The sequence below is a fragment of the Metarhizium album genome, assembly GCF_000804445.1.
Source record: "Metarhizium album ARSEF 1941 chromosome Unknown scaffold_14, whole genome shotgun sequence".
Classification (NCBI taxonomy): Eukaryota; Fungi; Ascomycota; class Sordariomycetes; order Hypocreales; family Clavicipitaceae; genus Metarhizium; species Metarhizium album.
Window position 1 is genome coordinate 355,857 of NW_024467588.1, and position 14,841 is coordinate 370,697.

The 14,841-nt window shown below is 53.8% G+C and overlaps 4 protein-coding genes across 4 annotated transcripts; 2 read left to right on the top strand and 2 right to left on the bottom strand.

Annotated features, from left to right (window-relative positions):
* Positions 1–4,066: 4,066 nt before the first annotated feature.
* MAM_05567 (uncharacterized protein) lies at positions 4,067–6,003 on the bottom strand (the record flags this gene model as incomplete). Its single annotated transcript, XM_040824365.1, has 2 exons — positions 4,067–5,184; positions 5,418–6,003. The coding sequence occupies 2 exons, from the start codon at positions 6,001–6,003 to the stop codon at positions 4,067–4,069; spliced, it is 1,704 nt and encodes a 567-aa protein (XP_040677690.1).
* Positions 6,004–7,912: 1,909 nt separating this feature from the next.
* MAM_05568 (60S ribosomal protein L30) lies at positions 7,913–8,536 on the bottom strand (the record flags this gene model as incomplete). The annotated part of the gene is made up of 3 exons (XM_040824366.1): positions 7,913–8,011; positions 8,220–8,374; positions 8,458–8,536. 3 exons carry the CDS (start codon positions 8,534–8,536, stop codon positions 7,913–7,915), a joined length of 333 nt encoding a protein of 110 aa, XP_040677691.1.
* Positions 8,537–8,892: 356 nt separating this feature from the next.
* On the top strand, positions 8,893–9,874 carry MAM_05569 (60S ribosomal protein L10-A-like protein; the record flags this gene model as incomplete). The annotated part of the gene is made up of 3 exons (XM_040824367.1): positions 8,893–8,937; positions 9,189–9,573; positions 9,645–9,874. 3 exons carry the CDS (start codon positions 8,893–8,895, stop codon positions 9,872–9,874), a joined length of 660 nt encoding a protein of 219 aa, XP_040677692.1.
* A 2,047-nt stretch (positions 9,875–11,921) lies between these two features.
* Positions 11,922–13,604, top strand: MAM_05570 (uncharacterized protein; the record flags this gene model as incomplete). The annotated part of the gene is made up of 1 exon (XM_040824368.1): positions 11,922–13,604. The coding sequence occupies one exon, from the start codon at positions 11,922–11,924 to the stop codon at positions 13,602–13,604; it is 1,683 nt and encodes a 560-aa protein (XP_040677693.1).
* Positions 13,605–14,841: the final 1,237 nt, after the last annotated feature.

Below are 14,841 nucleotides of genomic sequence, written 5' to 3' on the forward strand. Positions count from 1 at the left end.
TGGTTGAGCAAACCTGGGCAGAACGAATGACACCCTATGCCTGGTCGTGGAGTTGGCTGTGGTGGCACTCAGCGTCTAGGCTTAGCGTGGTGGAATGGGAGGGTGGCGGTTGGCAGATTGACAGACCGCGACAGCTTAATAAAACAGGCCAAGCCTGGCGGAAGCTGGTTTGCTGGCACGCGGCAGTCTGCATAAAGTGGATGATGTCGTCGAGTGCAAGTCGGAGTGTCTGGGCGATTGGCTGGCACGCCCCGACCAAGTGCCCCGTACCTAGGGCCCGCACCCAGACACCTGAATCTTCGGGGTGGTCTCGCGGGTTGAGGAGTACTCTGTACTTGAGCTGCCCTGGGCTACCCTGGGCGAGGCGTAGGGCCGCCAGGCGATGCTGGGTGCCAATAAACTGGCGAGCTCCAGAATTTCGTTCTCAGGCCAACTGGGAAGCCCGAGCTTCGCTGCCGCGGCGTACAAGTACGTAATAAAATATAACAGACTCCCGTAGGATGGGTCAGCCCTTGAAAGACAGGATTGTGATGCGAATGTTGCGTCAACTGTAACAAGGTCCAACTTGGATGGGGCGGAAGGAGGAGAAGTGCTCAACATCGACTGGTTTGATGCGTGCTTGTGGCGCAAGGCAGGAACGGCCCAGTAAGCGATGGGCCGGCGCGACGTGACGACACTCTTCTTGTTGACCAGTTGCCGGGCAGGAGCGTATGACGTTTGGTGTGCCAACCTTGGTTTCCCCGGAACCTCGCGCATGATAGCACGGAAGTAGGGAGTACCAAGGTACCTGCTGGGGTCTGGTAGGAAACTCCAAGCCCCACTCACCTCCTGGAAGCGAGTGCCTGTTGCCTGTTCCTGCCTGCCTACTCCTACCCTTCTCGTGAATTTTGCAGCGAGACTCATATGGTCCATGGATGTGTCTCTGTATTATCAAGCACAGGACATACTATTCATCGTGTATTCTGTAGATACGGAGCACTCCCTACCACGACTTATCCGAGGCGCCATGTCCTGTAGTTGAGCACCGAGCAACCAGATGCCGCAGAGTGACAGACCTTGTAGCAGCGCTCCTTGTTCCTATGACAAGCGGTACCCATTCTGCGGGCCAAGACATTCTTATGCGAGGCCCGTTGAGCTTGTTTATCCTCGCCGTCGATCTCGCACCAGAAGCAATCGACGCTCGACCCTTTGCCGGAACAGCATTGAAGGACAAAGCACCCAGCACACTGTCGCCGAATTTCCCCCCTACTCTGTGCTTCAGAGTACTACATGGGACCGTCGGGGCAAACTGGTCACATGAACACCAAGTTTTCCGGGTGGAAAGTCGTCCGACATGTGCTGTATCCTCTACGCACTGCTAAGTCGATGATGAGGAAGAGTCAATAAAAAGCAAGCACGGCCACCGCAAGTCTCAGGCCTAAGCTAAGGCCAAAAGGCTCCTCAGGGAGCGGATTTGAATGGTCACGGCGGCCAAACGACACGTCGTTCGACTCGGTCACCGACAAGGGCTACTTGCGTACCTGACGAGTCCAAATGATCCTAGCTGATTAACTGCAGGCCGAAGCGAACGAGCCAACTCTCGATGGGCGGTGGTCCTCCTGTGCTCATACTACCAGATTGTCAGCGGCCGCACTTCGAGTCAGCTTTTCGACCGATCCGAGCAATTTTATAAGCAACCCGCGAAAGGTCCTAGCTATCAAGTGAAAACGGCTTTGACTACTCCGTACGCATCGCGGGGTGCTTATTTCGCTACACTACGGAGTAGTTCTCCGTCGATACAACACTGCAAACACAGCGCCCATAGCCCATCCTTGATCCGAGCATCCGGTTGTCTCTGTCAGTTCAGAGGTGAATGCCTCGTACGAAATGGCTGGCGAGATGTTTTGCTAATGTCTCGGCGTGTTCTGTTTTGGGTGAAGGCGGCATTTAATGCATCAATGGTGAACAAACTCCGCAGCCTAGAACACATCATTACAGAGTACTACTTCGTACGACACAACGCGACTGTGCTTCCGGGGTGATAATGCGGCGCACCTCGAAAACAGGCCAATGTTTTCTTTATACGGGGGACCAACCAGCCAACCCACATGATCAATTTCCGACATGAGCTTTTCTCCCTCAGGACGGACCCATCGTGTCGATGATGCCCTGCTCAGCGGTGAGTGACGGTACCAGAACTGGGATAATAAGGCTCATCAGCCAGAAGTTAGAACGTCAGTAAAAATACGAATTGTATTCGTGCCAATATTACCCAGTACTTTATAAAGACAAGCACGACAACAGATCCAAGCAATGTCAATACCATTGCAAGTCATGTCTCAGTACGGAGTAATCAAAATTACTAACTTACGTACGGTCGACATTATCAAGGCCCGGGGTTTCTATCCCCTTATTTCATCACCACCCTTATACGCGGTACATCTGTAGGCAACTGCGCTGGCTTGTACTCACTACACGACTCGACTTGGGCAAGTATGCAAGAGACCTTGTTTGGCAAGAATTTGAGGTCAGAGATCAAAAGCTTAAGCGGATACCTCTATGTCGTTCACCGGCGTATTGTTGAAAGGATTTGGTCTCGCACTCTTTCCTACCGCTTCATAAGGCATACGCATCGCCCTGGCCAGAACGGAGAATGGCTGATGCCGTGCGGAGCAGAACACACGGCCACTGGTCGAAAGGAGACCATTACGTGTCCGATTCCTGCATCCACGCGACAGCGGCGAGCTGCATCAATCCAGCCGCCCTGGGAAGTATCTATCCGAGCGACCCGACCGTTGCCCTTCGCGCCAAGTCCTTCATGGCTCAAATCTGGCGCCCTGACGATTCAAGCTCTCAGTACTACGCGTGGCCCCGAGGGTTCAACGCATGTCGACGTCTGACAGTGCCATTTCCTTCGGTGCCAGCACCACCGCCACTGTCATTGCCTCGGAACTGCAATGATCACAGCCATGAAAAATATGAACATCGTCGCCACTGACACGTCGCCACATGCCATGCACCCCAGACACGCGATATTCCCTGGGGCTGCAATGGAACCCGACACGGCACCATGGATGGAGTCGGGACCCAAAGTACGCATCACCAGCATGACGTGTGGGACGGCCCGCTTTCGGGAGGAAACCTGGCACCTCGCTCATGCTCACACGCTCGAATTGCGAGGTTGCGAGGCCGCGAGAGTTGCCACAGTTGAGGCTGGTGTTTGGGCCACTACTTGCCCCCGTCTTGAGGTCGTCGTGACGCAAATGGGCCTTGTACGGAGTAGTCATGAACGAATTACTATCCGTCGGCCTGATAGGATCACCTGCTCTCATCCTGAATGTTTCATGAGCTCATCACACCCTAGGCCGGGGCCACCAACCAGGTCGTGATATTTTTTGCAACGGTTGCCGTCGTCATCCGCGAAGCATCCATTCAACCCCGTCCATTCAGCACATTTGCCGTCAAATGATCACGATGAAGTTTGGTGCTGACCACACCATGTCCAAACACACAAATGATGGTCCAGCATAAGCAATTCGCCGTGTGAACCTTGCTTACCCGGAGTTTGGTTCTAATGTCCTGCTTGAATGCTGTACAACCCCATGCCCAGGCTACACCTTGCCGCACCACAGGCATCGACACAATCGGAGACATTGACCACAAACACCGGGAACATTGGCATCCCCAAGTACCCTTCATATCAATATCTATCGCCGTAAGAAAAATCGTCTCATCTAATCGTACCCCCGCCCAAGTGCTTCACAGTCTTGCAGTCTTTGTACGTAATCTGTGCGTATATCCAACCAATCCTTTCCACGCCAATGCGAATGACCACCCCGGATGATGAATTCTCACTATGCCAAAAGAACCCCCCCGCTTCACGTTGAAACGTAAACATTCACCCAAAGAACTAGAGCCTGGGGATGAGACACCATAGACGCCGTTCGAGCTGCTCTGCAGTCCTTGCCCATTTGTTGGTCGAAAGGGAATCATGTATGAAGAAGAAGAAGAAGGAGAAAAGAGTAAGGAAAGAGGAAGACAAGCAGAAAAAGAAACATAATGATGCAAGAACCGTGTCGTCTAAAGCTTATTCAGGAATGGGTGCACCGGCGTGAGCTTCGTCCTTCTTACCGCCCCAGCCCCAGCCTGTGTACCAACTCGTTCGTTTGTTGTCCTTGACTGCGTCTGGATGCTCCTGGACTAGTCGCAATGGACGGGGCTTGCCGCCCGCAAACGTCGTCTGCTTATCGCTGTGCGAGCGAGGTGGTGATTGAGACGGCGGTGTTGATGTCGACATGTCGCCCGACTCTCCACTGATACTTGATGTTTCGCTCCTCATGCCAGGAAAGTTTCCGGAAGATGCCTGACTTCCGCTTGGGTAGCGAGACGAAGCTGTCGGGTTGCTTGCCATGTTTGGGGTTGCAAAGAAAGTATGCGAGTGTCGTGGGTTGCCGAGAGGAGGCGAAGCGGAACCATCAGGACCCTTGTACATTTGGCTGACCAGACTCGCGGCGCCGGTGAACTGATCACTCTGCGGTCGGGATCGCCTCGTGCTTGTAGATCGTCCAAGATTCTCAATAGGAATACTCGGAGCCCTCTCCGGGTCAGTATGAGCCGAGGATGGCATGAACGTTAAAGGTCTTGGCTTCGGTTTTCCGACACCGACGGCAATAGACTTTGCTCTTTGCAGCAGCGCAGCGGCACTATTTGCTAGCACATCCCCGGCTGGTGGTGCAGGTAGGCTCTTGTCCATATGTAACGGACCCGTCTTGACCTCCCCAGACGTGTCTAGGATGGACTCGAATTCCTGGTGCTGCAGCAAGCGCTCGATGATCTTGTTAATATACAGTGTGAGTGCCTTGTTTTGCTCCTTCGCGGACTTGAGTTCTGCTTCTAGTCGACGGTACGCCTCACTTTCGGCCTCGGTTGCATCGGACAGCTCATCTGCCAGACTCGATCCGCCAGTTTTGCCTTCGAGGGCATTGAGAGCGTCTTGATTGGCACCAGCGCTCATATAACTGAAGTCGTTCTGGCCAAAGTCGCCCTTGAGTGTTTTTTCTTGAAGAAGAAGTTGGTAGCTCTCATTATCCTCCATCAGGCGGGCGTTGGCCATGCGAGCTTCCATTAGCAGGCGCTCGACCTCCTGAAGTCTACCACCGCCCTGGTTCTCCGATTCAACCAGCTTGATTTGCGCCTCAGCGAGTTCTAACCGCAATGATTCAATCAATTTGTCCTTTTGAAGTATGAGTTTTGAGTTGTTTCGAGAATCACTCCGTTGCAGCGAGGAGGGTGGCGCAAAACTACTTCCGTCGACGGACGGCGATGGGTTACCTAGCAAACGGGGACGGAGAGGGTCAGCGCATCTGTGCAACATGGTCACGGAAGATATAGAGAAGGCGATGTAGGGCCATGTTGCCATCATATTACTCCTCTCTCACCTTGTCTTGATGGTCGGCCATCATCGTCGGAGTTACTCCTCTGGGCCAAATTGTCCTTTAACCGCTGAATAACAGTCTGCATTTCCTCCTCTCTATTTGCCAGCTCCTCCTTTTCTTTGAGAATGGCGCTTCGTTCAGCTTCGTAGATGGTCTCCATCTCGCGCTTCTCACGCTTGGCCTCCTTCATCTCGTTAAGAATAATCTCGTGCTGTTCCTCATACTCGTGGAGTTTCTCTTCTGACTTGACAGCATCTTTAAGTGCCTCGTCTAGCTTCGATTGGAGCACTTCGGACTGTTTCTTGTGTTGCTCCGAGAGTCTCTCCTCCTTCTCAAGGCGCTGTTGGAGGTCCTCGAGGGCGGAGGCGGCCTCAGCTCGAGCATCGGAAGAGTCTCTACGGACTGCAGCGGCGCGAGCAGAAACAGGAGCGCCGCTTCGAGCCGATCTCGTGCGTACGTGCCCTGTCGGAGTCGACGATCTCGGGGAGGCGGTTCGTGAAGGAGAAGCTCCAGGAGACGCGGTGCCTGCTTCTGTAGCAGAAACTCGGCCCACACCGCCAGAGGGTGGCTTCTTGGATGCAGCCGTCATCTCGTCGGGCGGTGAGGTGGCGGTGAGCGGAAAGGAGCGGATGTATGTATGATGTGTTGTTTGGGGGGAGATTAAAAAACCTGAGGGAGTTGATAGATGGGATGAGCGCGGTTCCACGGGTGTATTGTCTATCCGGGGTCTGGTGTCGAATGGTTGCCGGGGCTATGGAATATCTCGAGCCCGGACTGGAGAGTTTCTGGCGGGACGTGCTCGACGCGTAATGGGGACTGGAGAACTGCAGATGCAGGCCTGTTGCTTGCCAGCTTGCTTGTAGCCGTCGCACCTCCTTGTCGAGTCCGAGCCCTTGGTCTTTGTCAGTTTGTTGATGCAGGCAGAGGCGGCGCGTTGGACGTGGTTGGTCTTGTTCATGGATCTCCTTCAAGGATCTCCTTCCCCTTTCACAGGACCGACCCCACTTGCTGCATCAGGCCTTGGACAGTGCAGTGCAGTACAGTGCGTTACCGGATGACGTTCAATGTTGGGCGGATTGGATCCAAGTTCCTCTGTAGGAAACGGAGGAAAAAAAGGTGACAAGAAAAGAAAAGAAGTACGAAAAAGGAGGTCGCGCGTCCCAGATGCCGCCAAAGGCATCAGCAACCGCCGAAAACAAGACGGCACGTGCATGAGGCCCTGGAATTTTCACATGATCTCCGATGTCAGGCAACCGCCACAGTCCTCCGCGCCAGCCCTTGCGCCCATCACCAACCAGGTTTGCCATGTTTCCCCTTCTCCATACTTTCACCCGCCACGTCGGTGCAATTTCAGAACGGCACTTGAGCCTATGCAGTATGGCTGCCAATGAGACGCGGAATGTCGACACGGACTACGGACTACGGACTACGGACAACGGACTACATAACATATACCGCCTACTCCCTGCCCCCTCCCTCCGTACTCGCGCGGAACTGGTTCGCGGCGACCACGTTGCAACGTCGGCTGCGTCAAGTTTTGGCATTGATGATGAAACAACATCGGAAGACCGGGTTACTCCGCCAAACAGCCGCAACTAGTTATTGCCCGGCTGCCGTTGCTGCCCATCCTCCCCTTTCTTCCTCCGCCTGGGAGGATGAAATTCCCAGTGCTACGGAGTACTGTCAATGCAGATTCAGAGTCCTTCATTCCACTTGCCAAATTACTAACTACAGCATGAGGTGCCGTGTCACCTGCTCCGTAGCCATTTTGCACAATTCCCTCGACGTGTTGCACACCAGCCTTTTGACCATGATGATACTCTACTCCGTAGTTGAGCCCCCGTTTATCAGAATGTCTCGTGTGTACGAACTGGCCGGCGAGGCTGATGGAGTCGAAAGCCACCATGACCAATCAAAGTCGTGCTAGGATAATCCCCTTGAGACATTGTCAACACAGAGTACAGAACGCGTGGCGCCGACGGCAATCCCAACAAAGACCAAACAACTCAATGGATTAGTAGGGCATTACGTATTGTTAGTAGTAGTACGGAGTACGTATTCTACTTCGCCAAGGCCTTGGCCCCCGCATTGTACATGCCATGCCTAACCCGGGTTCGAGTTCAGAGGCCGGTCTAGAGATTGCGGTACATGGGCATTTGTTGCAGATTCGCGGCGCGAACTTACGAACCAAGGTTGACGAGACAGCAGATTGTTCAATTACTTAGCGTCAAAATCAGGTTGAAGATGGATAAGAAAGTGGCAGGAGTAAAAAGGTCATCAGTTATATTGATGCATTGAGGTGACCGCCCCCCATCACCCGCTGCTTCACGCATTACGAAACGAGCTGAGTACCAGGGAGGTGAGCTAGACCGGCTAACAGCCAGCGGCCCTCTACCAAGACCTCTCTTTATCGCATAACATTGAATGGTTTTTGCCAAAACCCGTTTTACCCCGAAACGCCGTCTTATTTTATAAAAATTCTGTGACCACCTGGCCGATTAAGCCTGCTGGTCGCTGAGGATATCGGAGTCACCAGCGTCGAGGATGGCCATAGTAGAGCAGCGGAAGAGTTTACCACAAGCAGTGCCGAGCTCAATCTGTAATGTGTAAGCCAAAGTGAACCCTCCAAAGTCTAGGTCAAAGACTTTTTCTCTGGGTGTGGAGCGCAAGAGATCATTTTCTCGCTTAGTAGACTTTGCCTCTCGAAAAGAGACGGCAAGTGGTTGTAAATTCTCATGAGAAAAGCAACCCGATCATCAATGTGATCGGTGTGATTCATACACGAAGAGAAAGTTGGGTACTTACGTTGTTGCCGGAGAAATGGTGGATAGGGGCCTTGGACAGCATAGAGTAGTACTCAAGCTCGCTCTTGCGGAGAGGAGGAGTATTGCCGGCGATGATAATCAGTTTGGCCTTGCCGGATCGCAAGCTCTTGAGAGTTGACTTGTATCCCAGAGTGACTGTTTTGAAACCTCGTCAGCAGACTCATCCAAGCGATGGCAATTGGATCTCGCAATTGAATGCAGAAATGCATCCTTCGTACCTTTTCCTGACTTCATAACAAGCGCCAGCTTGGAATTGATGCTGTTGGCATCCTTCTTGCTCTTCTTCTGAGGGGCCATCTTGACGGTGTTCGGCTATGGGCGACACGATAGAAACGTGGGCTTGTTGGTAATGGAGAGTTAAAAAAAACTGATTCCTTTCCTAGCTCGCGATTTCGCCATCATCTGGTGGAATACCTTTGGCGGGGCCAGGGCTCCAAACGCTTCCACCAATCACATCTCGCCACCATTCACTTTCCAGCCCTAAAGGCCCGGCGTTTAAGCGAGATGCACCATTCCGGCTTACAAAGAGGCTGCTTTGAAATCAAGGTGGTGCGTTCCCGAGAAGGACAGGCGATGCTGGTTCCTCCCCGACACGGCCTGATCTTGCTCAGAACACATCAACTCTTCTAGGGCCACCAGCAAAATCCGACAAGATGGCTCGTCGTCCTGCTCGCTGCTACCGATACTGCAAGAACAAGGTAAGACTTCAATCTCGAAGCTGATACTACGCCGCCGATTTCTCTCCCAGACTTTCGGGTCGAAAGTTTCGCGGCGGTGGATTTCTCGTTTTGCCCTTGTTGCCGCATGACTGGAGATTCTGGAGAAGTTCACGCGCCGTTCACGCACTGTTCACGCACCACAAACTCGGCTATGCAACTGGACAGATCGACTCTGCAGCAAATATCACAATGCTCAAAAGCAAAATAGCTAATTGAATCTTCTGCTCTAGCCGTTCCCCAAGTCCCGGTTCAACCGTGGTGTACCCGACCCCAAGATCAAGATCTTCGATCTTGGCCGCAAGCGTGCCAACGTTGACGACTTCCCTCTGTGCATCCACCTCGTCTCCAACGAGTATGAGCAGCTGAGTTCTGAGGCCCTCGAGGCCGCGCGCATCTGCGCCAACAAGTACCTCGTTAAGCACAGCGGCAAGGAAGGTTTCCACCTGCGTGTCCGCGCGCATCCTTTCCACGTCGTCCGTATCAACAAGATGTTGTCTTGTGCCGGCGCCGATAGATTGCAGACCGGTATGCGTGGTGCCTGGGGCAAGCCCAACGGCACTGTTGCCCGTGTGAACATTGGTCAGATCATCATGAGCGTCCGGACTCGTGACGCCAGTAAGTCTTTTGAATCCGTGACTCGTCAAGTTGCACTTCTAATTGCTCCTCCCCTTCCTTAACAACAATAGACCGTCACCTCGCTCTTGAGGCCCTGCGACGATCGCAGTACAAGTTCCCTGGCCGACAAAAGATCATCATCTCCAAGAACTGGGGCTTCACTCCGCTTCGCCGCGACGAGTACCTAGAGCGCAAGGCCGCTGGCCGTGTCAAGGTCGATGGTGCTTACGTCCAGTTCCTCAGCAACCACGGTTCCCTGGAGCAGAATATGCGCCGCTTCCCCGACGCTTTCACCGCTTAAAGGGTTTGTTGGTTCATATGTGTTAAGGATGGCGTCATACTGGCATGTCAAATAAGGACTTCTTAAGACAGGCGGTCTCAATTGTCAACTGAAAGAACAGTGCACTCATCACAAGCTGCCTTCTATGCGTGTTGTGCGATTTGCGTGATGTGTGCAGGGTTGTGAAAAGGCTCCAAGTGTTCATTTCTTGGTGGCATGATTCAGCTGGCCGAGTTGTAGGGGCAGCAGTGGACTGGTATTGCCAAACGGATCCGTCACGTCTAGGCTGCAGAGAAATCTGCCACTCTGATCATATCCTTTCCACAGTCGCCTCTCCAGTGTCTCTTTACAAGGCCGAGCCCGTACTGGGCAAGGCACAGCATCTTCAGGCGCACACGGACACATGCGGACAAGTACAGGTATAATATACGTATGGAAACATACCGGAGCCTTGTGTGGTGCTTCTGCTCGGTCGCCCGAGCCGGCGCGAGGCGAGTCATCGGACGTCGGTCGCCAAGGCCCGCGTGACGTCGGAACAACTACAGCGCTAGACATGATAAACACCCCCCGCCATAGTCCAAGAGCGATCAAATTACAGCGGCTGGATGCGTTCTTCAGTACAATGAGGACAACTAGTATTATCACACCTGCCGTCTTCACCTCTGTCATTCCCGCTGGGCTCGCCATGTCGACAGCGCCACAATGGGCAGGGATATGTACTTAGTGATGGCCACGTGAGATGATGTTATGGACTTATGATTTTGTTGTACTCCGTAATGACAACGGCCAGTCCTGGCACCCAGGTCACCCTTGTCAAGTGTCCGACTGGGTCGCGTCCAAACGCCGGCCATGGATAATGCTTTGTGAGAGCCCGAGTCATTGTTTACATTACGCGCAGTGGGAGGCACTCCGGTAGGGTACGGGCCTGTTAAGGACCGCAGGAACATTCATGGATTGCGTCACTTGGTCGTAAAACGAGGTAAGGATAAGTACTTCCTAGACGGATGCTCAGCTGATTGTTTGGGGAGCGAAGTATACTTTACTTATCTAACTTACCTACTAAGGGAGTACTTGGTAGGTACTTTAGGTACTTGGTACCTACTTTTCTTAGTACTGCTATTACGGAGTACTTGATATTCAGCGCAGCGGGCCATCGAAACCCCGTCATTCTTGTCCCCTTTTAAGTAGCTAAATTTCTCCTCGTGAGCACCGAGCTGCCCGACGCGCGATTAACGGACACATACGGAGTACGCAGAACAGAAACATGACCCGCCAAATGCGACACCGCAGATGTGGTGTGATGAGAGGATTCAATGGCCCAAACGAAGTACCAGTAGTAACTGATGCGATGCACCTGAGCACGTTGGCCCCAATGGGGCCAGCACCGCTGAACGAGGTGGGACATTGCGCCCATGTCCAAGTACTGAGGACGTACCTAAAGTATCTACGTACTTAAGTAAGTACCTAGTGGCGAGTAGTGACCTGGGTAAGTACTTACCTACTTCAGGTAAGTACCTAGGTACTTGACGGTGGGTACTCCTACTAAGCACTCTGTAATTTGTGCTTTATCTGGAGCACCAGTGGAAGTGGGCTGTCTGGTCCTTCTAACTGCATGTGGCCTCAACGTAACTTGTCAATCGCCGTGCACCGTCGTCACGCCTGCGTCGTCCCTGGCCTGCTTATCATGTCGGGTTCCCTCTCGCATCGTCTTCTTGTTTCCTTGGCCTCTTGACCCATCTATCATCTTCGCCTTCTAAATTTTTGACACTTTGGATTTCCCGTCTGCGCCCCCTGATCCCTTGACTAGTGAGTGAGTGTCCTCTGTCCGAGGTGCTCTCGTTCCCCTCAGCTCTACCCGCGCATCGCCACGCTTTCGCTCACGTTCACGCTCACGCTCACGCCCACGCTCTCGCTCGCCTTGTCCCACTTCGGCAGACGGGGCGCCACCTCGCTGCGGCTCGACAGATAACTACTCCCTTATCGCATCATCCATAACCAAGGCCAAGGGCCAACACCCTGTCTTCCACCTCTGCTCCCTGCGTGACGACGGTCACACCCCATCAACGCCATGGCCTTGCAGCAACCGACTCGCCAACCTGTGCAGCGGACCGCTGCCCCGGCAGCCGTGGGAGAGGAGAGTGTTGCCGTTGTACCATCAATTTCTGAACAAGCACCAGAAGAGTCGCAGGCCTGGGTGCTCTTCTCAGCCCCTACCGAGACCACAGCTACGTCTTATCTCACAGAGTCAGAACACTCCCCAGAGACGCCCGGGCGGTCACGATTGAGTGATGTCGGTAGCCTGCATACTGTGGCGAGATCTGAAGCCTCACCTGTCGCCAGGCAACCCATTTCAGTGTTTTCGGCAATAGATGACCAGTCTGTCGATGACGACGCGGAGCTGGACAGCTTAGACAGCCACCTACCTGAATTTCGCTCCGTACCTGGTCTGAACACTCCATCACCGCGAGGCGGGCAGCAGTCTGCGCCGATATTTCCCTCTCATGATGGGCTGGGCTCGTTCCACCTAGGTCGGCCCGTCCTGGGTGCTGAGGCACAGGACCAGATATACCAGTTCGAGAAGTTCAACCCCCGCAAAGCTCGCCGGAGACTGGACAGCTTTGAGGACAACCGGATCAAGCAGGACAAGGTCCAAACTGAACAAGACGAGAAAAGGCAGCGAATCGAGGCATGGCGCCTGGAGCATAGCCGAGTCTTGCTGGACGAGATTCAACGAGAGACGAAACGACAACGCAAGTCCTTGGCATCGACGCACCGATCCCGGCGTACTGCGGATGCTGAAACAGACAATCTGACATGGCATGATGAAGACGCGTTCCAACCACACACGGAACAAGAGGGTTTTTTGGCGCGCATCACACGTACCGTCGTCAAAGACATTCTAGGCATCGACGATAACATGCTGTCAATCCTCTTGGGCGAGCAGCTACCTGACGATGGTGAAAAGGCACTCTCAACTGCTCCGCAAGCTTCCCAACTGAGCAGTCTTCCAATTTTGACTACGACGGACGAGCCCTCGTGGCAGATTCGAATTCTGGAACGGCTATCTAGAGAGCTTGGGCTTCTTGTCAACCAACTGTCAACACATCCTGGGGCATTTTCGACATATTCCAGGTTACAGCACTCAGCGCTTCCGTATGCTGGCCTCCCAGTCATTCCAGAGTGTAGTGACGTTACCACCGGCCCGGCGACAGAAGCAGAGAAAGCTAGCCAGGCGCCTTTCCCGGATTTTCAGCCTACCATGCACCAACGTCCGCAGCCAATTGGCATCCCGAGTCGGAGACAGACGACTGACGGCTCTGGTAACGGTGTTGACGCGACTGACACCGATTTTACCAAAGAGGAGTGGGAGAGAAGTCTGGACATCAAGCTGGTATTCCGCTACCTCGTTTCGCGTTTCGCTTCCCGCTCGGGCAACTCCCCCACTGCTGGTAATACTTCACACCATGGTGCGCAGACTCAACAAGATACGGCAGCCAAAGTAGCTCGCGTTCGTCAACACCACCCCCTCATCGCCCGCACGCGGCAGCTTGAGCGTCGGTCTTTCAAGGCCGTAGCGCCCAACAGCCCGGTCATGCTGCGCCACCACAGCAGTTGCGCGAGCCAAAGCACCAGACGGTCAGCTCGGAGAAGTAGCTGTTCATCAAGGCACTATTGGGATCTCGGTGGCTCCCTCGGCACTGGTTCGGTCATTGCCTCCAACGGCCCCATGGGAAGCTGGGGTGAAGTGTAGTCCAATCATTGCAATGCATGCCGGGCATCGTGGTCGTCATGGACCGAAACCTGTACAGTATCTAGCGAACAGATGTTTATGGAGTTTTGATGTTTTATTGCGTGGACCGAGGTCTTGAATGAACGACAGGGGCACGCATAAGTGAGGGAGCAGCATATACAATACCTCTCTAGTAAATTTTTAGAAGTTGAAATCCAAGAACATTTGAACAAGCCGCCAATTCGCATTTGCAGATACCAGCTTCCGCGTCTAATCAGACAACGCGTTGACTTTTGACGGAATTAGCCCGGCGATGGGGATTTTGTACGGGCCATCTCTCTGGACTTGAAGGGAGTAACGTGAGCCAAGAACATCTCAGTGGCGCACACTGCAAGCTTGATGCAGCACTTGCCAGAGAGGCGTGGGTGTGTACGCGTGAGGGAACTTGAGGGTGTAGCAGACGAGTTGCAGTATTCATTCGGTGTCCAGGTACACGTACACGCATGGCGCCGTGGCATGCATGGGGAACCTAATTGATGGTCCTCGTCGCAAAGTTGGCGCGGTCGACTGGCGACCAAATCATTGGTCTCCTCACTTGGCATGTATGCGGCTGGTGAGCTGCATCTTGCACGAGAAGGGTTCCCGATGTACTCCGCAGCGTAGGACGAGATGGCTGGACGCATGAATCTTGCACGGGATGGAACTTGGCTGCTGGCTGCATGGACAGTTGGCGGACCTTTGCTTGCGCGCAACTGCTGCTGACGGTGTGACGACGACGCGGCGGGTGTGCGTTGGTGCCTTGCAGATTGACAGCATCCGAATGCCCTGGGGATGGCATGACGCACTCGGCTGCCGATGACGATAGGACGGAGCAGCAGCGTGCTCGAGTTGCCGGATGATGCGATGCGATGCTATCCCTGAGGCTTCTGTCCTCGCGCGGCCTGCTAAGCAAGCCCAGAGGTTGTGCCATGACCCGTACCCGTCTTGTGCAGGCAACGTCTACGCCGTGCAGAAACGACGACGCACGGACAGCCTGGCTTCTCTCTCCCGCTCTTGAGTCTTGACCTCCTCAATTCGCGTCCTTGACAGAGCGCCGTCGTGTCGGAAAACGTGGCCGCCCTTCTTTCTTGTTTTCCGTCTAGGCCACCTCGGACAGCATGTCAACAGGCTACCGTAATTGGGACTTTAGTAGGAGTGCGTACGTACGTAGTTACTCGGTGCTTAGCTTCCCGGGATGGGCTCCTAGGCGGCGCCATTG